The following is a 25833-nucleotide window of genomic DNA, read 5'->3' as shown; positions in this document are numbered from 1 at the left end:
TATGTCAATCCCAAACTCCTAATTTATCCCTCCCCCACCCCCGCAACCTTTCCCCTTTGGCAACCCTAAGTTTGTTTTTTCATGTCTGTGAGTCTGTTTCTATTTTGTAAATATGTTCATTTATATCATTTTTTTTAGATTCCACATATAAGTGATATCATATGATATTTGTCTTTCTCCGTCTGATTTCACTTACTATGATAATCCCCAGGTCCATCCATGTTGCTGCAATGGCATTATTTCATTCTTTTTTATGGCTGAGTAATATTCCATTGTATATATGTATCACATCTTCTTTATTCATTCCTCTGTCGATGGACATTTAGGTTACTTCCATGCGTTGGCTGTTGTAAATAGTGCTGCAATGAACACTGGGGTGCATGCATCTTTTTGAATTATGGTTTTCTCCAGATATATGCCCAGGAGTGGGATTGCTGGATCATATGGTAGTTCTATTTTTACTTTTTAAGGAACCTCCATACTGTTCTCCATAGTGGTTGTACCAATTTACATTCCCACCAACAGTGTAGGAGGGTTCCCTTTTCTCCACACCCTCTCCAGCACTTACTGTTCATAGACTTTTTGATGATGGCCATTCTGACTGGTGTGAGGTGATACCTCATTGTAGTTTTGATTTGCATTTCCTAATAATTAGTAATGTTGAGCATCCTTTCATGTGCATTTTGCCATCTGTATGTCTTCTTTGGAAAAGTGTCTATTTAGATCTTCTGCCCATTTTTGATTGGGGAGTTTATTTTTTTGATACTGAGCTGCATGAGCTGTTTGTGTATTTTAGAGATTAATCCATTATTGGTCACTTTGTTTGCAAATATTTTCTCCCATTTTGTGGATTGCCTTTTTTGTTTTGTTTATGGTTTCCTTTGCTGTGCAAAAGCTTCTGAGTATAATTAGGTCCCATTTGCTTGTGTTTGTTTTTATTTTCATTACTCTAGAAGTGGATCCAGAAAGATATCGTTGCAATGTATGTCAAAGAGCGTTCTGCCTATGTTTTCTTCTAAGAGTTTATAGTATTTGATCTAACATTTAGGTCTTTAATCCACTTTGAGTTTATTTTTGTGTACGGTGTTTGTTAGAGAATGTTACAATTTCATCCTTTTACATGTAGCTGTCCAGTTTTCCCATCACCACTTATTGAAGAGACTGTCTTTTCTCCATTGTGTAGTATTGCCTCCTTTGTCGTAGATTAATTGACTGCAGGTATGTGGGCTTATTTCTGGGCTTTCTATCCTGTTCCATTGATCTATATTTTAATTTTTTTGCCAGTACCATACTGCTTTGATTACTGTAGTTTTGTAGTATAGTCTGAAGTCAGGGAACCTGATTCCTCCAGCTCCGTTTTTCTTTCTCAAGATTGCTTTGGCTATTCAGCATCTTTTGTGTTTCTATACAAATTTTGAAAATTTTTTTCTAGTTCTGCAATAAATAACATTGGTAATTTCATAAGGATTGCATTAAATCTGTAGATTACCTTGGGTGGTATAGTCATTTTGACAATATTGATTCTTCCAATCCAAGGACATGGTATATCTTTCCATCTGTTTGTGTCATCTTCGATTTCTTTCATCAGTGTCTTATAGTTTTTGGAGTACAGGTCTTTTGCCTCCTTAGGTAGGTTTATTCTTAGGTATTTTATTCTTTTTGAGACGATAGTAAATGGGATTGTTTCCTTAATTTCTCTTTCTGATCTTTCATTGTTAGTGTATAGAAATGCAACAGATTTCTGCATATTAATTTTAGATCCTGCAACTTTACCAAATTCACTGATGAGCTCTAGTAGTTTTCTGGTAGCATTTTTAGGATTTTCTATGTATAGTATCATGTCATCTGCAAACAGTAACAGTTTTACTTCTCCTTTTCCACTTTGATTTCCTTTTATTTCTTTTTCTTCTCTGATTGCTGTATCTAGGACTTCCAAAACTATGTTGAATAAAAGTGGCAAGAGTGGATATCCTTGCCTTGTTCCTGATCTTAGAGGGAATGTTTTCAGCTTTTCACCACTGAGTATGATGTTAGCTGTGGGCTTGTCATATATGTACTTTATTATGTTGAGTAGGTTCCCTCTATGTCCCTGTTCTGGAGAGTTTTTATCATAAATGGGTGTTGAATTTTGTCAAAAGCGTTTTCTGCATCTGTTGAGATGATCATGTGGTTTTTATTCTTCAATTGGTTGATGTGGTGTATCACGCTGATTGATTTGTGGATATTGAAAAATCCTTGCACCCCTGGGATAAATCCCACTTGATCATGGGGTATGATCCTTTTAATATATTGTTGGATTTGCTTTGCTAATATTTTGCTGAGGATTTTTGTATCTATGTTCATCAGTGATATTGGCCTGTAATTTTCTTTTTTTGTGGTATCTTCATATGTTTTGGATATCAGGGTAATGGTGGCCTCATAGAATGAGTTTGGGAGTGTTTTATCCTCTGCAATTGTTTGAAATAGTCTCAGTAGGATAGGTGTTAATTCTTCTCTAAATGTTTGATAGAATTCACCTGTGAAGCCATCTGGTCCTGGACTTTTGTTTGTTGGAAGTTTTTTAATCACAGTTTCAATTTCATTACTTGTGATTGGTCTGTTCACATTTTCTATTTCTTCCTGGTTCAGTCTTGGAAGATTGTACCTTTCTAGGAATTTGTCCACTTTTTCCAGGTTGTCCATTTTATTGGCATATAGTTGCTTGTAGTAGTCGCTTATGATCCTTTGTATTTCTGTGGTGTCCATTGTAACTTCTCTTTTTTTTTCATTTCATTTCCAATTTCATTGATTTGAGTCCTCTCCCTTTTTTTCCCTTGATGAAACCTGGCTAAAGGTTTATCAATTTTGTTTATCTTTTCAAAGAACCAGCTTTTAGTTTCATTGATCTTTTCTACTGTTTTCTTTGTTTCTATTTTATTTCTGCTCTGATCTTTATGATTTCTTTCCTTCTACTAACTTTGGGTTTTGTTTGTTCTTCTCTAGTTGCTTTAGGTGTAAGATTAGGTTGCTTATTTGTGATTTTTCTTGTTTCCTGAGGTAAGATTGTATTGCAATAAACTTTCCTCTTAGAACTGCTTTTGCCATGTCCCATAGGTTTTGGATCATTGTGCTTTCATTTTCATTTGTCTCTAGGTATTTTTTGATGTCCTCCTTGATTTCTCCAGTGATCCATTGGTTGTTTAGTAGCATATTGTTTAGCCTCCACATGTTTGTGTTTTTTACAGTTTTTTTCTTGTAGTTGATTTCTAATCTCATAGCGTTTTGTTTGGAAAAGATGCTTGATATGATTCCAATTTTCTTAAATTTACTGAGACTCACTTTGTGGCCCAGCATATGGTCAGTCCTGGAGAATATTCCATGTACACTTGAGAAGAATGTGTATTCTGCTGCTTCTGGATGGAATGCTCTATAAATATCAGTTAAGTCTATCTGGTCTAATGCATCATTTAAGGCCTGTGTTTCCTTATTGATCTTCTGTCTGGATGATCCGTCCATTGATGAAAGTAGGGTGTTAAAGTCCCCCACTATTGTTGTGTTACTGTTGATTTTTCCTTTTATGGCTGTTAGTATTTGCCTTATATATTGGGGTGCTCCTGTTTTTTTGTAAGTATATATTTTGGGTGCATATATACTTACAATTGTTATATCTTCTTCTTGGATTGATCCTTTGATCATTTTTTTGTGTCCTTCTTTGTCTCTTTTAACAGTCTTTATTTTAAAGTCTATTTTGTCTGATATGAGTATTGCTACTCCAGCTTTCTTTTGATTTCCCTTTGCATGGAATACCTTTTTCCATCCCCTCACTTTCAGTCTGCATGTGTCCCTAGATCTGAAATGGGTCTCTTGTAGACAGCATATATACGGGTCTTGTTTTTGTATCCATTCAGGCAGTCTGTGTCTTTTAGTTGGAGCGTTTAATCTTTTTACATTCAAGGTAATTATTAATATGTATGTTCTTATTGCCATTCTGTTCATTATTTTTGTTTTGTTTTTTTAGGTCTTTTTTCTTCCCTTCCTCTTTTGTTTTCTCCTCTTGTGATTTGATGACTATCTTTAATGTTGTGTTTGGATTCCTTTTTCTTTTTCGTGTGTGTATCCATTGTAGATTTTTGGTTTGTGGTTACCATGAGGTTTTGATATAGTAGTCTGTATATATACAAGGTTGTTTTAAGTGCTGGTCTATTAATTTCAAATGCATTTCCAATATCCTGCATTTGTACTCTCCTCTTCTGACAATTGCTGGTTTTGATGTCATATTTGTGTGTGGATGCTTTCTTACCTTTACTGCATGTTTGCTGTTACCAGTGAGCTTTCCCATTTTTAATTTTCTTGTTTCTAGTTGTGGCCTTTTCTTTTCCACCTAGAGAAGTTCCTTTAGCATTTGTTGTAAAGGTGGTTTGGTGGTGCTGAATTCTCTTAGCTTTTGCTTGTCTGTGAAGCTTTTGATTTTTCCATTGAATCTGAATTAGAGCCTTGCTAGGTAGAGTATTCTTGGTTGTAGGTTTTTCCCTTTCATCACTTTAAACATATCATGCCACTCCCTTCTGGCCTGCATAGTTTCTGCTGAAAAATCAGCTGATAACCTTATGGGGACTCCCTTGTTTGTTATTTGTCGCTTTTCCCTTGTTGCTCTTATATTTTTTCTTTGTCTTTAATTTTTGTCTGTTTGATTAATATGTGTCTTGGAGTGTTCCTCCTTGGGTTTATCCTGTATGGGACTCTCTGTGCTTCCTGGACGTGGGTGACTGTTTCCTTCCCCATGTTAGGGAAGTTTTCAGCTGTTATCTCCTCAAATGTTTTCTCAGGCGCTTTCTCTCTCTCTTCTCCTTCTGAGATCCTTGTAATGTTGGTACGTTTAATGTTGTCCTAGAGGTCTCTTAAACTGTCTTCATTTCTTTTCATTCTTTTTTCTTTATTCTCTTCCACAGCAGTGATTTCCACCATTCTGTCTTCCAGCTCACTTATTTGTTCTTCTGCCTCATTTATTCTTCAATTGATTCCTTCTAGTGTATTTTTCATTTCCATTATTGTATTGTTCATCTCTTTGTTCTTTAAATCTTCTAGCTCCTTGTTGAACATTTCTTGTGTCTTCTCAGTCTGTGCCTCCATTCTTTGTCCAAGATCTTGGATCATCTTTACTTTCATTACTCTGAGTTCTTTTTCAGGTATATTTCCTATATCCACTTCACTTATTTGTTCTTCTGGGGTTTTATCTTGTTCCTTCATCTGGAAGATATTTCTCTGCCATCTCATTTTGTCTGACTTTCTGTGTTTGTGGTCTCCGTTGCTCAGGCTGCAGGATTGTAGCTCCTCTCACTTGCAGTGTTTGCCCCCTGGTGGGTGCAGTTGGTCCGGGGGCTTGTGCAGGCTTCCTGGTGGCAGGGACTGGTGCCTGCCCACTGGTGGGTGGAGCTGAGTCTTGTCCCTCTGGTGGGCAGGGGTGTGTCAAGGGCAGCTGTTAGCTCAGGACATCTTTAGCCAGCCTGTCTGCTGATGGGTGGGGCTCTGTTCCCACCCCGTTGGTTGTTTGGCCTGAGGCGTCCCAGCACTGGAGCCTGCAGGATGCTGTGTTGGGCCAGGTCTCAGTGCCAAAATGTTGACCTTTGGGAGAGCTCATGCCGATGAACATTCCCTGGGGCCTCTGCCACCAGTGTCCTTGCCCCCACAGTGAACCACAGGCAGCACTTGCCTCCTCAGGATACCCTCCAAGACCCACAGGTAGGTCTGGCCCAGGCTCCTATGGTGTCACTGCTTTGCCCTGGGTCCCAGTGCACATGAAACCTTGTGTGCACCCTCCAAGAGTGGAGTCTGTGTTTCCTCCAGTCCCGTGGAGCTCCTGTACTCAAGCCCCACTGGCCTTCAAAGCCAAATGCTCTGGGGGCTCCTCCTCCCAGTGCTAGACCCCAAGGCTGGGGGAACCTGATGTGGGATTCAGAACTCTTACTCCTGTGGGAGAACCTCTGCGATATAGTTATTTTCCAGTTTGTATGTCATCCACCTGGCATGTATGGGATTTGATTGTATCACGAAAGTGCCCTTCTTACCATCTCGTTGTGGCTTCTTCTTTGTCTTTGGATGTAGAGTATCTTTTTTGGTAGTTTCCCATCTTTTTTTGTCGATGGTTGTTCAGCAGTTAGTTGTAATTTTGGTGTTTCCATGAGAGGCGGTGAGCTCAAGTCCTTCTACTCCGCCACCTTGTTCAGGAAGTCTCTGGCAAGGACTTTCTTAACATGATGCCAAAGGTTTTACTAAATGAAAATCATAACAAATGATATAAATATATTAAATGATATAATAATAAGTGAAAGTAAAGTATAGAACTTCAGTACGGTAAACAAAAGTAAACAAGATTTAAAGGCACAGAACTAGGATAAAGTATATAAAACAAAGAGTTGATGTCCCCAAATAAACCAGACCATCAAGTGAAAAAATAGGTAAAGGACATGAACAGGCAATTTATAAAGAGAACACTGCAACTATCCAAGGAAATGATGTCAGTATCACTAGTAATAAGATAAATTAAGATGTAACAAATACAAATTTCATTCATTAGGCTGGGAAATGTGACAAAGGAGAAACTGCACCAGTGTGGGTGGTGGGGAAAGAGCCACCTTCATGCACTGTGGAAGAAGTCTCAAATTGGTGTCCCCTTTTGGAGGTCCTGTTCCTAATCTGTACCAAAAGTATAACTTTGACCTGGCATCTCAATTCTAGAAATTTATCCTCAAGATAATCAGACACTGTGCTCATTGCAATGTTGTTTCTACTAGGGATAAACTGGAAACAATGGCTAAATTAACAGTAGTATATGCAAATAATGAAATATTATGCAGCCTTTAAAAAGAATGATAGATCTTGTATGTATTCACATTACTTAGTAGGTAAATGTTCACAAAAGATTGTTTCATGGAAAAAGAAATTTCAAAGCAAAATATTTTAGCCTATTTATAAAATCGTGCACTCAAATATATACACACAAATAGTGAGGGTTGAAAGAATGTTCACCTAAATGTTAGCAGAGGTTACTTTAGTGTCATAAAATTGGAGATGCCTTTTATTCTCTTTTTTTTAATCAATATTTTTAACTGAAGTATCGTGATTTACAATGTTGTGTTAATTTCTGCTGTGCAGCAAAGTGATTCAGTTATACATATATATACATTCTTTTTTTTATATTCTTTTCCATCATGGTTTATTATAGGATTTTGAATATAGTTCTCTATGCTGTACAGTAGGACCTTGTTGTTTATCCATTCTGTATATAAGAGCCTACGTCTGCTAACCCCAACCTCCTACTCCCTCCCTCTCCCAACCCATCCCCCCACCTTGGCAACCACCAGTCTGTTCTCTATGTCTGTGATTCTGTTTCTGTTTCATAGATAGGTTCATTTGTGTCATATTTCAGTTTCCACATAAAAGTGATATCATATATTTGTCTTTCTCTTTCTGACTTACTTCACTTGGTATGATAGTCTCTAGTTGCATCTATGTTGCTGCAAATGGACTGATTTCATTCTTTTTTATGGCTGAGTAGTATTCCATTGTACATATGTACCACATCTTCTTTATCCATTCCTCTGTTGATGGACATTTAGGTTGTTTCCATGTCTTGGCTATTGTGAATAGTGCTGCTATGAACATAGGGGATGCATGTGTCTTTTTGAATTATAGTTTTGTCTGGATATACACCCAGGAGTGGGATTGTTGAATCATATGGTAATTCTATTTTTAGTTTTCTGAGGAACCTCTGTATTATTTTCCACAGTGGCTGCACCAACTTACATTCCCACCAACAGTGTACGAGCATTCCCTTTTCTCCACACCCTCTCCAGCATTTGTTATTTGTGGACTTTTTAATCACGGCCATTCTGACCAGTGTGAGGTGGTACCTCGTTGTAGTTTTGATTTGCATTTCTCTAATAATTAGCAGTGTTGAGCATCTTTTCATGTGCCTATTGGCCATCTGTATGTCTTCTTTAGAGAAATGTCTATTTAGGTCTTCTGCCCATTGTTTGATTGGGTTGTTTGGTTTTTTTGTTGTTGTTTATTCTCTTTTTTATAATTTCTGTATTATTTCATTTTTTATAGGAGGCATACATTTTTATAATCAGAAAAAAACAGGCCTACTTTCTGTCTTGAACAACTCCCAAAGTCCATTTTGGGGCCTGAATTATCCTGTTGTCATATCTACATGGACCAGATTAGCTATGTGGTCTGCTAATCTGACTGCTGACAGCACCGGCCCCCTGGATCACTGTAGCTCACAGATGCCCTGCAGTCAGACAGGGAGGCCCAGAGCGACAGGTGGAGGCAGCTCCCTGGGGCCCTCAGTGACGCATTCAGTTGCCTAGACTGGGAGCCTCAGAGCATATTCTGGATAGGGGAAGGTAACTTAGGAGGGGTAGGTACAGATCAGAAGCCTGGAGTTAGAAGAGGGCAGCCGGGGCCATCTGAGTCTCTCTGTTGGCTCGGATATTTGGGTTGAGGCAGCAGTGAGGAGGTGGGGAAAGACTGACAACTTGTAGCATTTTAGGAACGTTGACTCCCAGATGCTGAGGATTGCAGGAGGTTTGACTTCATCTAGTCCTGTGTTTCCTAATCTTCATATCTACAAACTGCCTTTACTATCATTTCTTTAAATTTTGCCTTAGATGAACATTCACTGGTTTTTTGTTTGTTTAAATAAATTTATTTTAAAGGGCAACTTTGAATGATTGTTGTCATTGGAAACCAATATTGTTTCCTATGAAAAAGGTAATTGCCAAAGTAAATTGAGTAAAAACACAGTGGAGTAGAGGGGGTGGGGAAAGTGTATGCTGTTTCTAGCAGCAGGCCTTGAGCTGTTTTAGAGAGGTCTTAACAGTGCACTAGCACTGAACTGAGACTTGCTCTTTAAAGTGAAGGTAGAAGCATTCTCACTACACATTCTGCCTTGTTGTCCACACACCACATAACATCATTTCCTAACCCAGCAATGGTGCGCACGCGGCTCAGAGGACACACTCAGGAATCCCCTCCACGACATGGCTCCCCTCTGCCCCGCCCTCCTGGGCAGCAGATACTGTCAGAGATGAAGGCTTGTGCGGGGTGGGACTGGCTGGGTCAGGATATCATGTCTGCCTTGTCTACCCTGGTCTGCAGGCCTTCGAGGACATCTACCTGGAGGAGCGGAAGACCATCAAGGTCCTGCTGGAGTATGCCGACAAGATGTTCACCTACATCTTCGTGCTGGAGATGCTGCTCAAGTGGGTGGCCTATGGCTTCAAGAAGTACTTCACCAATGCCTGGTGCTGGCTCGATTTCCTCATTGTGGACGTAAGTGTGGCCCCTGAAGGGAAGAGAGGAGGGGGGCGCCTGTTGCCAGTGTGAGAAGGAGCTGAGGCCGAGGGACAGAAGGACAGAAGGACAGGGAAGTGGGAGTCAGCAGGACGAAGTGGAGCATCTTGGCTGTGCCATGGGGTGGGCAAAGGGGCAGGAAGCCCGAGTCTGGGGTCACAGAGGGGAGACCTGGGCTCTGCCTTCAGAACCCCTGACTGGGGACACAGGGAAACCTAGGCTTCTGGGAGAAACTACACTCACCACCACGGGAGAGAGTGAAGTGCAGTTCTGGCAGCGGCATGAGCCAGGGCAGGAGTGAGGTCCCACCCTCTCAGGACGTCCAGAAGGGGGAGCGATGAGCCCGTATTGCAGCCCTCACCACGGCACCTTGTGAAGTGTCTGTCAGGCCCACTACACAGATGACCAGTTAAGAGCCTACATGTCCACACACAGAGGAGGTGTTGTATAGGAGATGGAGTGAGCCAAAGGCCAGAGGGCACGGGATTGGGGAAAGGGTGCTGGGCAGGCAGGAGATCCTCCTGGCTCAGGTAGAAGGTACCACCTGGGGAGGATGAGAGGGGGTGGAGTCACCTGTGAGAAGGAGGAAAGCATGAACGCTGGCTGAGGGGTTCCAGGTGGCTGCCCTGGGAGATCAGGCAGCTGGCAGGGCTTGCCTGACCTCCGGTGTGCCCAGGGGGCCTGGGGCAGGAGGTTGGCATGTCCCCTGAGCACCCAGTTGGCAGATGGAATGGGAGGCCCCTGCCCACAGTTCCCCAGGCCCCGGGACACTGCTGGGTACCAAGCAGGGTGAGTGCAGGCTCTTGTGGGGCTCCTGAGCACAGTCAAGTGGGAGAGTAGCCACGGCGGGGTGAGAATTGAGACTGAGGATGCGGGGCAGCCTTGGATCTGTGCTCCCTAAAGGCAGAGGGAACACGGCGAAGGGCTCAGGCGAGGACTCATCATCTGGTTGTGGTGGGTCTCGCACAACAGGATGTGGGTCAGGGTCTGCAGGCTGGGAAGAGCTTTCCAGAAGGCACTCGTAGCTCTGCCCACCAGCAGGGGCTATCCTTCCTATAGTTATAGAAGAGTTTAGGCATGTGCTTGGTCCCCACTTCGGGCCCAGAGGCTAAAGGGAGGGGCTCAGCTGCCAGTGGGCCTGGCCAGGGTCCAGGCCTGGGTGGGAGGACAAACTTGAATGGCTCCATGGGCTAGCGTATGTGTGGAGACATAGATCCACATTGCTGGGCCTCCAGCCCAGGCCTCTTTCATCACCCCAAGTGGCTGATGCTAATGCTGGGGTGAGAGGTTCTGGGGTGGCAGAGACAGGGGGAGCTCAGGATGCGCTTACAGCCTGGAGCCCTCAGAGCCTCCCTGAGATGAGGGAGAGGACCCCTGAGGCCTCCTTGCCAAAGGGCCGGGGGAAGGCCTGGGATCCTGGCAGCTCTGCCCTGAGGCCCCCTCTCCCAGCTGTTCCTGCAGCTTTTTGGGACTCCCCCAGGGCAGGCCAGATAGAGTTTGCAAAGACTTCTGGGGAAACCCACCCACCTCCCACCACCTGCCACCTTGGGGAGTTCCGCTGAGGCCAGGCCTAAGGGCCTGGAATTTTCAAGATTGGAGAATTAGCCTGTGGAGAAGGAAACTGAGGCTCACAGCAGAGAAGGGCCTGGCCCAAGGTCAAGGAGAAGGAAGTGCGTGCTGGAATCCAGCTTTCCAGACACTGGCTATGCCCCCCTATCCCCACACTTCATGGAAATGGTGGACTTCAGGCCTCAAGGTCTGGAAAAGGATGTTTCCATGTTCAATTCATGCATTTTTTCGATACTATTGAGCATCTACTGTATGTGGGTGCTATTGTAGATGCTGGGGATCTTGGGGAACAAAACAGACAAAACCCCTGCCTGCACGCAGGAAGGTGACTGTGAACCAGAAACATAATACGTGAGCCAGCTTTATATCACGCTGGTGATGTATACACATGGAGAAAAGGAAGTAGAGAGGGAAGCGGGTTAGGAGGGCCAGGACTCAGGGAGAAAGGAAGATAGAGATTAGAACTTTAAACAGGCTGGCCAGAGTGGGCTCACTGTGGTGACATTTGAAGGAAGTTGGGGTTAGCCAGGCAGATGTCTGCAGAACATTCCAAACAGAGGTTGGAACAGCAGTGCCAAGGTCCTATGGTAGGAGGGTGCCTGGGATACTTGAGGAACCGCAGGGAGGCCAGAGTGGCTGGAGCAGAGGAGTGGGGAAGGGAAGTGCAGGAGATGAGGCCAGACTGCATGAGGTAGAACGGATGCAGCCTTTGAAAACCATGGGCCTTTATTTAGAATGAAATGGGGAGGCACTGAAGGGCTTTGGACAGAAGAGCGACATCATCTGACTCATGTTATGAAAGAATCACCCTGTCAGGGTGGTGGGGGAGGGGAGTGGAGGCAGGGAGAAGGTTGGGAGGTTGTGGAAGTGATCCAGCGGAGAGATGATGGCGGCCTGGCCAGGATGGTGGCAGTGGAAGCAGTGAGAAATATTTGGACTTCTGACATATTTTGAAGGCAGAGCCAACAGGAAATCCTGATGGGTTGGATGTAGGGTGTGAGAGACAGAGAGAAGGCAGGGATGATGCCAAGGCTTGTGGCCTGAGCAGCTGGAAGGATGGAGTTGCCATCAACTGAGATTGGGTGGAGCAGGCAGGGTGAGCTTTGGAAGCAACAGACAAGGCTGGCCTGCTGGGAACTAGGCGGGGAGACTGGCCGGACCTGGCTGCCCTCAGCAGCAAGTCCCTGAGAGACGCCCCTCATCCTCTCCCGAGTGGGGGCAGCACAGAAGTCCATGCTGGGAGTCTTCCTCTTCCAAGCCCCTCTGCCCAGCCTTCTCCCAACCTGCTGCTTCCAAGCCTGGGAGGAGGGTCCGGGAGTCAGGGCCCCGCCTGCGGCCCCTCGCCACCGTCAGGCTGCCCTCAGAGCTAGGGTGGTGGTAATGGTGATTGCCGGCGAGGTCAGGCAGGAGGCCACTTCTAACCTGTGATCACCGGCCAGCAGTGACGTAAGAAGGGATTGGATGCCCCTGGAACTTTAGAAGGATAAAATCCGCTGGGTGGAAATGCCCCGGTGAGGGCGGGGCAGAGAAAGCAGAGAGCAGAGAACAGTCCTCAGGGGCTCCATCTGAGCTTCCCTTCTTTGAAGATGGCAGAATGTTGTGAGGTCCAGCTTTGGGGAAATGCCCCAGGATTGTCTGTCTGCTCATACTCAACTCAGGACAGTCCTTCTTCCCCAGAGAGTCTACTTTGGGGCAGGGAAGGGGCAGGCCCAAGAATCTGACTTGAAGGAAAGCACATGGGACCTAAAGCCCAGGCTTTGTGGCCCTGCTCCTCCACAACAGCGGGTGGCTTTGGAACTCAGTTTTCTCATCTGTAGCATTGGGAGATGCAGTCCAAGTCCTGGGGTGAGTGCGGCTATTACAGACGTGTGTGTGTGTGAAGTGCACACAGCAGGCCCTCGGTGAAGGTCTGAAAGCTGGGACATGCTTGGGCTCGCCCCCAGCCTCTTGGGCCACAGGAAGGCTGGCCCAACGCAGGACAGCCTGTGAAGACGATCCAGCCGGGAATCAGAAAGACTGGACACAGGAAGGCCTGCTGGCTCTCTCACACCCAGCCTGTTTTTGGTGGGCCAGGAGCCCTGCCACTGTCTCGAGCTGTCCCCGTGACTCCACTCCCACCCTGCCTCCCACAGGTCTCGCTGATCAGCCTGGTGGCCAACGCGCTGGGCTTTGCTGAGATGGGGCCCATCAAGTCACTGCGGACCTTGCGTGCGCTCCGACCCCTGCGAGCCCTGTCACGATTTGAGGGCATGAGGGTAAGAGGGGTGGCTCTTCCCATAGGGGCAGTGGGAGGTGGCTCCATGAAGGGGACCCGCAGGCCCACTTGCTGTCCAGGCAGCCCTGACCCGGTGGGAGCATGTGCAGGATCTCCAGGAAGTACGGCTGGGCTTGGTGGCACTCGGAGATGGAGAGCTGTGAGAACCTCCCCCCAGGCCTGCCACCCCCAGCCCGGTGAGCTCCACGAGGGCCAGAGAGCCCTGGGTAATGGAGAGGAAGTGAGGCCTGGGGCACAGGTGTCTCAGCTGCAGCCAGCCCCACCGGCCCAGGGCCCCTTCGGCTTCTGCTCTCCAGCAGGGCCTCGTGTCTGTGTGTGCCCCGGCTCCATGTGTCCGTCCCTGTCCCCTGCCTCGTGGCCATCACAGGCTGCCTTCCCTCTGTCTGTGATAGGCAGTAGGGCAGTGCTAGGGAGGATGAAGGAAGCAAGGAAGGAGCCAGCTGTATTCTCACCATCAGAGAGCAGTTTGTATTTGCTCAGTAAACTCTTTGGCACTATTTTGTAAGTGCAGAGCCCTCTGCGTTTTTTTCAAGTCACCAAATTTTACCAAAGAATGCGCACATATAAGGCATATTGAAAAGCCCACCAAGAAAAAACATTATCAATTTTATATAGCAAGAAAACAAACCCATGTGTTTGTGTGTGGGGGTTTTTTTGTTTCTTGTTTTTACAAAATGTGCACAGTTCTATTGTGACTTTAGCAGACACGTCTGCGTGTCTCTCACTGACCCAGCAGGCACCATTACACAGCCCCAATTTGGTTGATGGTTTTGAACTTTGCTCACACCCCCAATCCATGGAGAAACAAACTGCTTATTTCTGGTGGGAAGCCATTCACAAGTGAATAATCCGACCTAAGTTAAATGTCTCTTTGGGAGCAAGGACATTTTGTTCTGGGACAAGGGGACATGGGGGAGACACTAGTTGCCAGGAATGCCTCTGCTGTGGCTGCTGGCCACAGAGCCAGAGAAGGGCAAACGGGAGAGTTGGCTTCCCACCCTGTTCCCAGGTTCATCATGCCTGCTGGGGGTCCACGGACCGACCCCCTCCTTTGTGTGTGTCAGCATTACTATATCCACCGCCCAGCCCCACACCCGCTCCGCTCCTAGTCTGTGTGGCAAACATGTTCCTGGCTCACAGACAGCTGAGAACTAGGTCCCTCACTGGAGTGGAGTCCCCAGTTATTTTTGCCAAGGATACTTCTCCTGGGTGCTGTGAGTTTAAATGAAGAGCATGGGGCCATGGCCCCATGGGGTCAGAGAGCCCCTCCCTGGGGAGGGCAGAGGCACAGGGAGCGCGCACACCACCCGCCCTGACAGCCCTGCTCCCACCGCAGCATGAGAGGGCTGTCAGAGCACCCTCCAGACGTGCCACCCGGAGGTCCCCTGGGCACACTTTACAGGAGAACACCCATCCATCCTGGTAGCAGCAACCCCAAAGGAAACCAGAAGCTTAGCTCAGAGAGTGTATCTTCAGAGGCCCTTTCTCATCAGACTTGTGGCATACTCATCCAGCAGAGACCCTGCTGAAAATTAAGTTTGAAGGTCATGGATTCCGGGCAGAGCCAAGAAGGGAAAGGCAGATGTTCTGAGACTTTAGGGTGCGAAGCAAAAGGCGTGTGTGTTCTCTCTCACTCCCCTCACTGCCTGCCAGAGCTTCCAGCCATGGGTTCCCCTTCACTGAGGACAGGAACTGTTCCCCACCCCCATAGGGACCTATACCCAGAAGGTTCAGTAGGTTGGGGGTCTTGAAAAGGGTGTGTGTTCTGGGCACCCCCAGGAACTGAGCCTCTTCTCTGCCCACTTGAGGTTGTGGTCAATGCCCTGGTGGGCGCCATCCCCTCCATCATGAACGTCCTCCTCGTCTGCCTCATCTTCTGGCTCATCTTCAGCATCATGGGCGTGAACCTCTTCGCGGGAAAGTTTGGGAGATGCATCAACCAGACTGAGGGAGACCTGCCCTTGAACTACACCATCGTGAACAACAAGAGCGACTGTGTGTCTTTCAACGTGACTGGCGAATTGTACTGGACCAAGGTGAAAGTCAACTTTGACAACGTGGGGGCCGGGTACCTGGCCCTTCTGCAGGTGGTAAGTCCTGTGGTTGGGGGGAGGACCTTCCTTCCTCCCACTGGCTGTCCAGCAACAGGCACCTTCCCCCGTGCTGTGGGCAGGAGAGGGACAGCGGGGCCACTCTGGATCCTTACGATAGGATCATGTTGCCCAAAGGAGGCTTAGGATTCTCCAGGGAATTCTTGGCTGCTTGGGAAGGCCCCAGAGTTTCCATTCTAAGGAAGATGCTACACTCTCCAAGTATGGCATGGGGCTTCAGCACTACGGCAGAAGCAGCTCCCCAGACAGCAGTCAGTTTGGCAGTACGATGGCACAGATTGCAAGTGAATGACCATAGATACCCAGGGACTGAACTATTAGCAAAATTGTGACTCTGGCCACCCCTCTGTTATAAAAGGTAGTGACACCTCCTGCGTTGTTAAAAGAATATATTTCCTTTCATCTCTAATGTGCAAGATGTGTGATGTTTAAACACGCATGGCCTTCCCCAGTCTTTCCAAAGTTTCCATTGATTTGTGAGGACAGTGGCTTCAGTGATTATAATGCACAGCATAAGCATACAAATAACCTTGACAACAGAAATCAATCTGAACCATAACATGTAAAGCTGCAGCTTGTTCTTCTTGCTGTCCCAACCAAAAGCCCAGACACCTGTCTCTAGTCCCCAGACCAGAGGGAAGCTTGGCACATCCCCTCACACCTCCACCCACCTCTTAAATCACAGGGATAGCTTTCTCCAACGACTCCCCTGAAATACATCGTGGGGAACAGGATTAGAGCCAAACCCAGAGCGCCTTCCATCCCTGTGACTGTCCCTTCTGAATGTCAGAACTTGGAAGGAAAGCCCCCTTTCTGTTGCAGACAGAACCGCACAGTGGCTGGGAAGAATTCGGTCACGGGCATCTCGTAACCTTGGGTGGTCCCCAGCAGGTCCCACAGCATCTCCAGGCCTCTCTGTACAGGTGAGGGCCCCGTGGCACAGGGAGCTGAAGCAGTTGCCTTCTCTGCGGCCGCCTTGGTTTCCCTCTGCCCTGCCTGACTCATAAAAACTCTCAGACATGGAAAGTCTGTGCAGACCAGCTTATACCCTGAAAGTAGGCTCAGGACACGATCGGATTTTGCCAAGGACACAAGTGAGATCCGCTAGGCAATAGGTCTCACCACCAAGCAGCTCCCTCAGGCTCTTTCTGAATCATCATAGCATCCCAGACTTGGGCAGTCCGTGCAGCCAGTGCCAGGACCTTGTCCTATTCGGCCTCCTCTTTCCTGCCTTGTGTGCCATGCCAGCGCCGGCATGTATGGACTCACCAGAGCCAATTGCTACATTTTCCAATATTTTGCAAGCCATTATTAAAAATTAGATTTTATAAACTTGTAATTAACTTAATGATATTGAAACGAAATCAGAACTCACCATTACCACTTATTATCATCTATGCCCTTGAGGTTATTCACACCTATTATGTCCATACAGTGGAAATATTACAACGCTGTGCTCCTGTGCATCTCTTCCCGACTCTGTGGTCAGTAATGACATGTTGGCAACTTAAGGATGGCAATGATGGGAGTATTTACACAGAGAAGTTGGCAAACACAACAATCAGGGCTTTTCTTTTTCTTCTGGAAAGCCATTTGTTAGCCATTTGCCAACACACCACTAGCAAAAGGACCCCCTTAAGTATGAGGGAAGGTTGGGATTCTTCAGGGACTTCCTTTGAAAAGCTATGAAGCAGAAGCCATAAGGCTCATGACAAAGGGGGCCAGGTCAGCACTGGAGTCCACCTTAAGTAAGAACTGAGAGCCCAAGAGCCACCTCTCTCTCCCTGATACCTGCTGTGCGCTTCTGTGTCATTTTAGAATCTGAAATGGATGTGGATCTGAAGGGCAGTCTGTTGGCCAACATCAAGAAGTTTATTCCCCCACTGTATGACCTTCTTGGGGTGTCTGCTTGGCTGGCTTCCCCTCGTCCTCAGCCCTGACCAAGAAGGCCTTTCCCTGACCACCCAGCCATTTGGATACTGCTGAAAGGGTGGGATGGACTGCTTGCTTCTTGGAGGAGGTTTTTCCTGGCCTCATCTGTCCAGACAGGAGCCCTAAGTAGCTCCATAGATGCAGAATTAAATGATTTCCTCACTCTTGTTTCTTCCTTCCAGGCAACGTTTAAAGGCTGGATGGACATCATGTATGCAGCTGTGGACTCCAGGGGGGTAGGTTGGCACACTGGCCTCTCTGCCTGAGTCAGGCACCCGAGGTTCCCAGCTGCTTGGCCACCAGGGAATCAGGGTCTACATCCCATAAGGGCCAGGTCTCTTGTGTCAACCCAGAGTTGAGCCTCTCTGGAATGCCCAGGCCTGGCCCTGGGGCAAGGTTGTGTGGTCTCCCAAGGAGTCCCCAAATTTACAAATATCTTTCAAATTAAATTCACTGTAATTTAGTTGAATCAAAGTCTTACCCCAGGAGGATGGGGTGGAACCAACAGAGACATAAATCAAGTTTCTCCTTTGTCCTTGTGCTCCACCCCCATCACACTGACAGTTGCAGGCTGAGAGATGCCCCCATATACTCAAACCTCCCAGTGGCCCAGGGGAAGGAGCCATGCAGGGACGCTGTGCCAGCCCTGAGCCCAGCATGCCTGCCCTCCTCACCTGCCACCACCCACTCTCCTCAACTCCATCCCCACCCACCCATCACACACACTCAGACATACACCCTGTGTGGTGACCTTCCTCTGACACACCCAGCCAGCCCACCCTCATTCCCGCCTGTCTGACCTCCCGTCTGGTTTCTCCCCTCTAGTATGAAGAGCAGCCCCAGTGGGAATACAACCTCTACATGTACATCTACTTCGTTATTTTCATCATCTTCGGGTCTTTCTTCACCCTGAACCTTTTCATCGGTGTCATCATTGACAACTTCAACCAACAGAAGAAAAAGATATGTAGAGTGCAGGTTCCCCAGGCTGCAGGGCAAGGCTGGATGCCAGGGACTTGGGAGCCTTTCTGGCTCCTGGCCCCATTTTTCCTTCCTGTTGGGGATGGTCCTCTTCTTGCTCCTGTCGGGATAGGGTGGGAGAGGGGTGTGTCCATGATTGACCTGCTTAGGGCTGTAAGCCTGTAACAAGGGGCCCCACGCCTGCCGTAGTCTGAGAGATGAGGCTCCTAAGAGAACCTGGGGTGAGGGTTGTGTCTATTTACCTGGTCCGTGATCAGGGACAATGGCGGGGACGGGGCTGCACAGAGGCCAGGGTCTTCCGGGAGCTCCATCAGAGGGGTCATGATTGGGTGGCAGGCAAACCAAGTGGGCAGAGAGAACTTCCAAGGTGGCTGAGCTGGGCAGGGGAGAGGATGGGAGTAGGGACTGGATTTGCAAGTCACAAAGTCAGAGAGAGCTCAAGGAGAATGGGGACAGGGACCCAGGAGAAGCAGGTCCGGGGATTGGGGGAATCTCTGGTGCAGGATAGAGGCACACTTTTCTCCCCCGGGAGAGGAAGTGCAGAGGAACGCAACCCTGGCACCCTCATCAAGGAGGCAAGATCCCTGTGCCCTCCATGCTGGGGCTCTGAGAACCTCAAAATGAAGCTGGTGCCTGTCTCTCCGCACTTAGGGGGCCAGGACATCTTCATGACAGAGGAGCAGAAGAAGTACTACAACGCCATGAAAAAGCTGGGCTCCAAGAAGCCCCAGAAGCCCATCCCACGGCCCCTGGTGAGTCAGGCTGTCGATTTGGTGGGAGTGGGGAGGATCAGCCGAGGGGACTCTGGGAAGGCCCCACGCCACAAGACCAGCAATCAGGGCCTCTTCACAGTCTTTTGGCCCAGCCCGGGGCCCTCAGCCTGTCCAGGAAAGGAGGGACCTATAACCACGCACAGGGGCCTCAGTCTCATGGAGATAGAGGGGAAGGCATGAGACAGCTATGGCAGCCCAGGGGACACTCCCCTCCCACAGGAACATCTCAGTGAGCCCCCTTCTCCCCTGTAGGGCTGCAGGCTTTCCCCAGGGAGCACAGGGCAGCCTGCCCCCACCCCCGTGCATAACCTCATCCTTGCAACTCCCTGAGCAGTAGAGTTCCCTGGTAGGTGGGGCCCAGAGGGGTGATGGGTTCTCTGCTAGGCTGACTCCCTTGGGCCAAAAAAGTGTGTGTGTGTGTGTGTGTGTGTGTGTGTGTGTGTGTATTGGAGCAGGATGGGGGCAGTACTGAGGTTAATTAGGTGAATGGTACCTAAATCACTAGCTTGTAAGTGGCAGCCCCAGTTTTTGCATCTAATTCATCCATTTCATCTGATACTTTCCTGTTCTCCATGCTCGGTTCTAGGTTAGGGGTGTGTGTGTGTGTGTGTGCGCGCACGCACATGTGTTTTCACTTATTTATAATCGTCTCTCTTCCCCAAAATAATCTTACAATTAAAGACACATATAAATACAGTCAGTAGAATCCACTGGACCGCCAGGGAAGTCCCAAGTAGAATAAATAAAATAAATTCCATAAAAAGAGTGGAGAAAATTTGTTAACCTGAGGACTGAGACAATTACTAGGACTGAACTTTAAATCTGACCTTGAGCCTTCAGACAGTGGGAACAAAAAGGGAAGCATGATGAACGATGTACTGAGGAAACTCGGGGTAAGAGAGGTCCCTTTCTGAAGAGCCATCAGAGATGGTCTCAGGGAAGAGAGAGCCTAGGGCTGGGCCTGGAAGCCCAGGGAGCTTTCAGCAGGAGAGCCAGGCTGGCCAGCATCCTGACTTCTTCCTCTTCCCGTGACTGTCTGGGGGCGTTGGCCTCCCCCAAGAGGGTGAAGTAGGAGGGTAGGTGGCTTGGGCTGAGAGACAGCAATGGGGGCGTGCTAGCCTGTCTGAGGCCCCTGCTGAGCCCGTCCTTTGCCCCTCCTTTCAGAACAAGTACCAAGGCTTCATATTCGACATTGTGACCAAGCAGGCCTTCGATGTCACCATCATGTTTCTCATCTGCTTGAACATGGTGACCATGATGGTGGAGACAGATGACCAGAGCCCTGAGAAGGTCAACATCTTGACCAAGATCAACCTGCTCTTCGTAGCCATCTTCACAGGCGAATGTATCATCAAGATGGCTGCCCTGCGCCACTATTATTTCACCAACAGCTGGAACATCTTTGACTTCGTGGTTGTCATCCTCTCCATCGTGGGTGGGTATGCAAGTCAGCTGGGCAGAAAAGCCCTCCCCAGGCTAGGCCTTTCCCTCTCCTCCAGCCCTGGATCTGTACTTAATAACAAGTACACCAGGCTCCTGCATTCTTTTCTCTCTACATTCCTTGCCTCTCCCCCCATCTCATACACACACACACACACACACACACACTCACACACACATCTGGGAGGGCCCAATCAGGCCAAGGGGCCAACCTGGTAGAGGACCCAGCACCCCCTCCTGGCCCCACCCTCCCTGGAACCCTGGAACACAGCTCTCTGTTTGGAGAGCTTCAAGGATGAGTCCGGGAAAGGGAATGGGACCTGTGGGGGATTTCCTGCCTTCCCAAGGGAAGCCTGCCCCTTAGGCTGAAGGAGGAAGAGGTTCCAGAGTCGGGAGGCAGGTGGCCCTCTAAAGTAGAAGTTATCCCTAGAGATGGAAAATTCTGGAGTCTAGCCACCCAGGTATGTGCCAGGCTCCTTCAGAGATCACCTGCCTCATGTAGTTTACCTTATAAAGTCAGCACTGAGGCAGGGAAATCATACAACTAGGGAGAAGCAGAGACAGGATTCATACACAGTCTACTCAGTCTGCTATAACAAAATACCAGACTGGGTAACTTATAAACAACAGAAATTTACTTCTCACAGTTCTGGATGCTGGAAGTCCAAGATTAAGGCACCAGCATAATCATGTTTTCTGGTGAGGGTCCTTTTCCTGGTTCATAACCTGCACCTTCTTGTCATGTCCTTACAAAGTGGAAGGGGCTAGGGAGCTCCATGAGTCTCTTTTATAAGGGCACTGATCCCATTTATGTGGGCTCCACCCTCATGACTTAAGCACCTCCCAAGGTCTCACCTTCTAATACCATCATCTTTGAGAGTTGGGATTTCAACATATGAATTTAGGGGGAGACAGAAACATTCAGACCATAGCACATGCCCATATCTGTTTAACCTCAGAGCCCAAGTTCTTTTTTTAATAACAGTTTTATTGAGATATAATTTACATAACATAAAATCCACCCTTTCAAATGTACACTTCAGTACTTTTTGGTATATTCACATAGCTGTGCAACCATCATCACACTCTAATTTTAGAATATTTTCCTCATCCCCAAAAGAGACTCTGTACCCATTTAGCGATCAGTCCCCATTTTCCTTCTCCCTAGCCCCTTGGCAACCACTAATCTAAAATTTTGAGGGACTGCCAAACTGTTTTCCAAAGTGGCTGCACCATTTTACATTCCCATCCTCAATGTATGAGGGTTCCAATTACTCCACATCCTTACCAACACTTGTTATTTTCTTTATTTTTTAATTATAGCCACGCTAGTGGGTATGAAGTGATATCTTATTGAGGTTTTGATTTGCATTTCCCTGATGACTAATGATGATGAACATCTTTTTATGTGTTTATTGGTCATTTTCCTTGGTATATCTTGGTATATAATAAGAGAAATGTCTTGGAGGAATGTCTTCAAATCCTTTGCTTAATTTTTTAATTGACTTATTTATGTTTTTATTGAGTTGTAAGAATTCTTTATATATTCTGGAGGCCAGTCCCTTATCAGAGATATGATTTGCAAATATTTTCTCCCATTCTGTAGGTTGTCTTTTCACTTTCTTGGTTGCTGTCTCTTGAAGCGCAAAGCTTTTATTTTTAAGTCCAATTTATCAATATTTGTTTTTTTTCTCTTGTCACTTGTGTTCAGGGCCCAGTCTTGACCCTGCCTCCACAGACCTCTGCCTTGGGGTGACTGGCTTTCATCTTTCTGCCATGTTCAGACCCTGCCTTCAGTGACTCAGAGGCAAAAGCAGGGGCTTCTATGGCTGCAGTCATGGGCAGATGGTTAGAAGCTGGAAGTTAGGTCAGGAAATGCTCCGAGAGGTCCCAGGCAGGGGTGAGGGCGAGATTGTGCCTGGTGGGACTGGAGAGAAGCTTTAGAGAATACGGGTGTCAGGAGCAGGAACAGAGCCCTTGAGGCACAGTCTCAGAGATTCCAAGAGGTGTAGTCTGTACTCAGGAACACCTACTGATCCAAGAGCTTGTGTACCAGAGAGGCACAGTTAACAGGTCGACTTGGAGCCAGAGTGTCTGAGTCAAATCACAGCTTCTCACTGACTAGGTGGTAACTTGGATAAGTTTCCTCTTCTGGAAAATGAGGATGATGGTATCAGCTTACCTCCTAGGGAAAGCCCTTTCTTCTGTTAGAAGGGCTAAATGGATGGGTATGAATTGCTCATCCCAGTGCCCTATTGACAGTGAACACTGGACACATGTCAGCCGGTGACATTATTATCATATGAGGAGTCTGGAAAGGTCACTTGGGCCAATACGAGGCAAGTGTATTCCACTCTTTCTCCTATAACTTACATCCCTGCTCCTTGAAACTCCAAATCCAGAGTAGTCAGTAGAGATGGGTGGGCAGGCCTGGCAGCTAGCAGAGTTGGGAGGGTCATAGGAAGCACCTCAGAGAGGCTGAGATGCGACAGGCGAGGCGCGGGGAGTGGGCCGACTGCCTGGCCAGTGCCTCTTGTATTTCAGTGTGCACACAAACCACCTGGGCTTGTTAAAACGCAGTGGGTCTGGGGCAGAGCTGAGATTCTGCATTTCTGTTAAGTGCCCAGGAGATCAGGCTTCTGGTCCTTGGACCACACTTTGAGTAGCAAGGAGCTAAAAGTTCCCGAGTTCTGGTCCAAGGTGGGCCACCAAGATGCTGAGAAAGTCCCCTGAGGCCTCAGAACCCAAGATCTGGAAGATGGGCCTCGTACGGCTCTGCAGGTATTCTCAGGAGACTATGGAACGGAGGGCTAAGAAGGCACTTTGCAAAAGATGCAGGTACTGTGGGTCCTCCTTTTCTGGACCATAGATGCAGCAATGGAGACTCAAAGAGGTGGGTGGAGGCAGGGTCCTTGCAGGCCCCAGGTGACCCAGGCCTCTGCTCCCTGGCTCCTCGCTGTACAGAGACCCCTCCCAGCGATGCTCGGCTGGAGGGAGGACAGCAGTGCCACCGGTGGCCACAGTCTGCATTGTTTCCCACAGGCACCGTGCTCTCAGACATCATCCAGAAGTACTTCTTCTCCCCAACGCTCTTCCGAGTCATCCGCCTGGCCCGGATCGGCCGCATCCTCAGGCTGATCCGCGGGGCCAAGGGCATCCGCACACTGCTCTTCGCGCTCATGATGTCCCTGCCCGCCCTCTTCAACATTGGGCTGCTGCTCTTCCTGGTCATGTTCATCTACTCCATCTTCGGCATGGCCAACTTCGCCTACGTCAAGTGGGAGGCTGGCATTGATGACATGTTCAACTTCCAGACCTTCGCCAACAGCATGCTGTGCCTCTTCCAGATCACCACGTCGGCAGGCTGGGACGGGCTCCTCAGCCCCATCCTCAACACGGGGCCTCCCTACTGCGACCCCAACCTGCCCAATAGCAACGGCTCCCGGGGGAACTGCGGGAGCCCCGCCGTGGGCATCCTCTTCTTCACCACCTACATCATCATCTCCTTCCTCATCGTGGTCAACATGTACATCGCCATCATCCTGGAGAACTTCAGTGTGGCCACGGAGGAGAGCACGGAGCCCCTGAGTGAGGACGACTTCGACATGTTCTATGAGATCTGGGAGAAGTTTGACCCGGAGGCCACCCAGTTCATTGAGTATTCGGCCCTGTCCGACTTTGCTGACGCACTGTCTGAGCCGCTCCGAATCGCCAAGCCCAACCAGATAAGCCTCATCAATATGGACCTGCCCATGGTGAGCGGGGACCGTATCCACTGCATGGACATCCTCTTTGCCTTCACCAAGAGGGTCCTGGGTGAGTCTGGGGAGATGGACGCCCTGAAGATCCAAATGGAGGAGAAGTTCATGGCGGCCAACCCGTCCAAGATCTCATACGAGCCCATCACCACCACACTCCGGCGCAAGCACGAGGAGGTGTCGGCCTCGATCATCCAGCGGGCCTTCCGCAGGCACCTGCTGCAGCGCTCCATGAAGCACGCCTCCTTCCTCTTCCGCCAGCAGGCGGGCGGCAGCGGCCTCTCCGAAGAGGATGCCCCCGAGCAGGAGGGCCTCATCGCCTACATGATGAACGAGAACTTCTCCCAGCGCCTTGTCCCGCCCTCCAGCTCCTCCATCTCCTCCACGTCCTTCCCACCCTCCTACGACAGCGTCACCAGGGCCACCAGCGATAACCCCCAGGCGCGGGCATCTGACTACAGCCCCAGCGAGGATCTCGCGGACATCCCTCCGTCCCCAGACAGGGACCGTGAATCTGTCGTGTGAGCGGGTCCCGGTGGGCCAGTGCACAGCATCATGGCAAACCTGAATGCAGCCCCAGACCAGCAGCCGGTGGGCCATCTGTCCTTGCTTTGGGCTTCAGGAGTGAGAGATGAGCCTCGTCCCAATGGACCGACAAGGCAGAGTCCTGTGCACCATGCTGACGGCTGGAAGCATTTGGCTAAGCCAGCCGTTCGGGGTGGCCTGTCCCTAGAGGCCCCAAGTGTACCAGTCCTGGAGGAAGGGTCTGGTCAGGCAACACCCCGGGGCTCTGACAAGCAACTCCATCCCAGCTGCTGAGACAAAATACAAAACTGAGACTGTATGTATTGTGAACGGGCTTTCATAAATTTATTATATTTGATATTTTTTTACTTGAACAAAGAACTAACTTTCTTTCATGGACGGATCGGCAGCAATTCCCGCCGCCTCTTCTTAACTCTGAACAGGAGTGTCTATGGAGCTGCTGGGACTCTGTTGTTAAAGCAAAAGTGAAATCCAGTGTGGGTCCCAGAGGCCTTCACTGCCCAGGGGTTGGGCTAAGGTGCCAAGAGGGCTGAACCCCTTCCCCTTCATGCGTGTGCACACTCTCATACACACAGAGGCCAGACAGAGGCCACGTGTGGCCCGGGCTCCCCGAGGGGAGCATCAGGCAGCCTCTTCTGCCCTAGCCTAAGGGAGACAGGCCTTTCCTCCCGGCGCCCATGGGTGGGATTCTTGTCAGCCGGCGCTCATCCTGGCCTTCCATTGTCCCCAAGGTTCCATTTTCCCCTTGTATTTTTATGCAGGCCACCCTGGGGTCAGTTCTACAAATACAACAAGCTTCCAGAACAGAGTGGCCCGGGTCCCAGGGCTGGTCCTCGGCACTGACGTTGCCTTTCTTCCCTGGAGAGCGTGGCCTCTGATAGAATATTAACGTTAAACGAAGGGCCTGAGGGAGGAGCCCCACTCACTTCCTGCCACCCAGCTTGTCCTTGCTGCCCAGCCTGGCCGGCCCTGCCCCACAGGTGAGGAAGAGAAGGCTGAGCCCGTGGGGTTAGGGCTGAGAAACTCAACAGCCCTCAGAGCGGGGGCCCCCGGCCCACGTGGAGAAGGGAGTCTGTTGTCATCACCCAGGCTCCCTCTCCGGACCTTTCTGC

At 48.6% G+C, this 25833-nt stretch overlaps 1 protein-coding gene across 7 annotated transcripts in view; it reads left to right on the top strand.

The window, feature by feature from the left end:
* The window catches only part of SCN5A (sodium voltage-gated channel alpha subunit 5), an 86097-nt gene extending 61397 nt beyond the window's left edge, over window positions 1-24700 (top strand). For 4 of the 7 annotated variants that reach the window (XM_068558917.1, XM_068558911.1, XM_068558916.1 and 1 more), the window contains 8 exons: window positions 9142-9315; window positions 13038-13160; window positions 14989-15270; window positions 17406-17459; window positions 18049-18186; window positions 18852-18956; window positions 20142-20412; window positions 23460-24700. In XM_068558917.1, the coding sequence (XP_068415018.1) occupies window positions 9142-9315; window positions 13038-13160; window positions 14989-15270; window positions 17406-17459; window positions 18049-18186; window positions 18852-18956; window positions 20142-20412; window positions 23460-24700 (2388 nt within the window). The remainder of the gene's footprint in view (window positions 1-9141; window positions 9316-13037; window positions 13161-14988; window positions 15271-17405; window positions 17460-18048; window positions 18187-18851; window positions 18957-20141; window positions 20413-23459) is intronic. The other 3 variants (XM_068558913.1, XM_068558912.1, XM_068558915.1) reach the window with 2 other exon arrangements.
* Window positions 24701-25833: the final 1133 nt, after the last annotated feature.

This window comes from Eschrichtius robustus, chromosome 12, assembly GCF_028021215.1.
Source record: "Eschrichtius robustus isolate mEscRob2 chromosome 12, mEscRob2.pri, whole genome shotgun sequence".
Lineage (NCBI taxonomy): Eukaryota > Metazoa > Chordata > Mammalia > Artiodactyla > Eschrichtiidae > Eschrichtius > Eschrichtius robustus.
The sequence above is the reverse complement of the archived record's forward strand: the minus strand, read 5'-3'. Positions and strand labels throughout refer to the sequence as shown.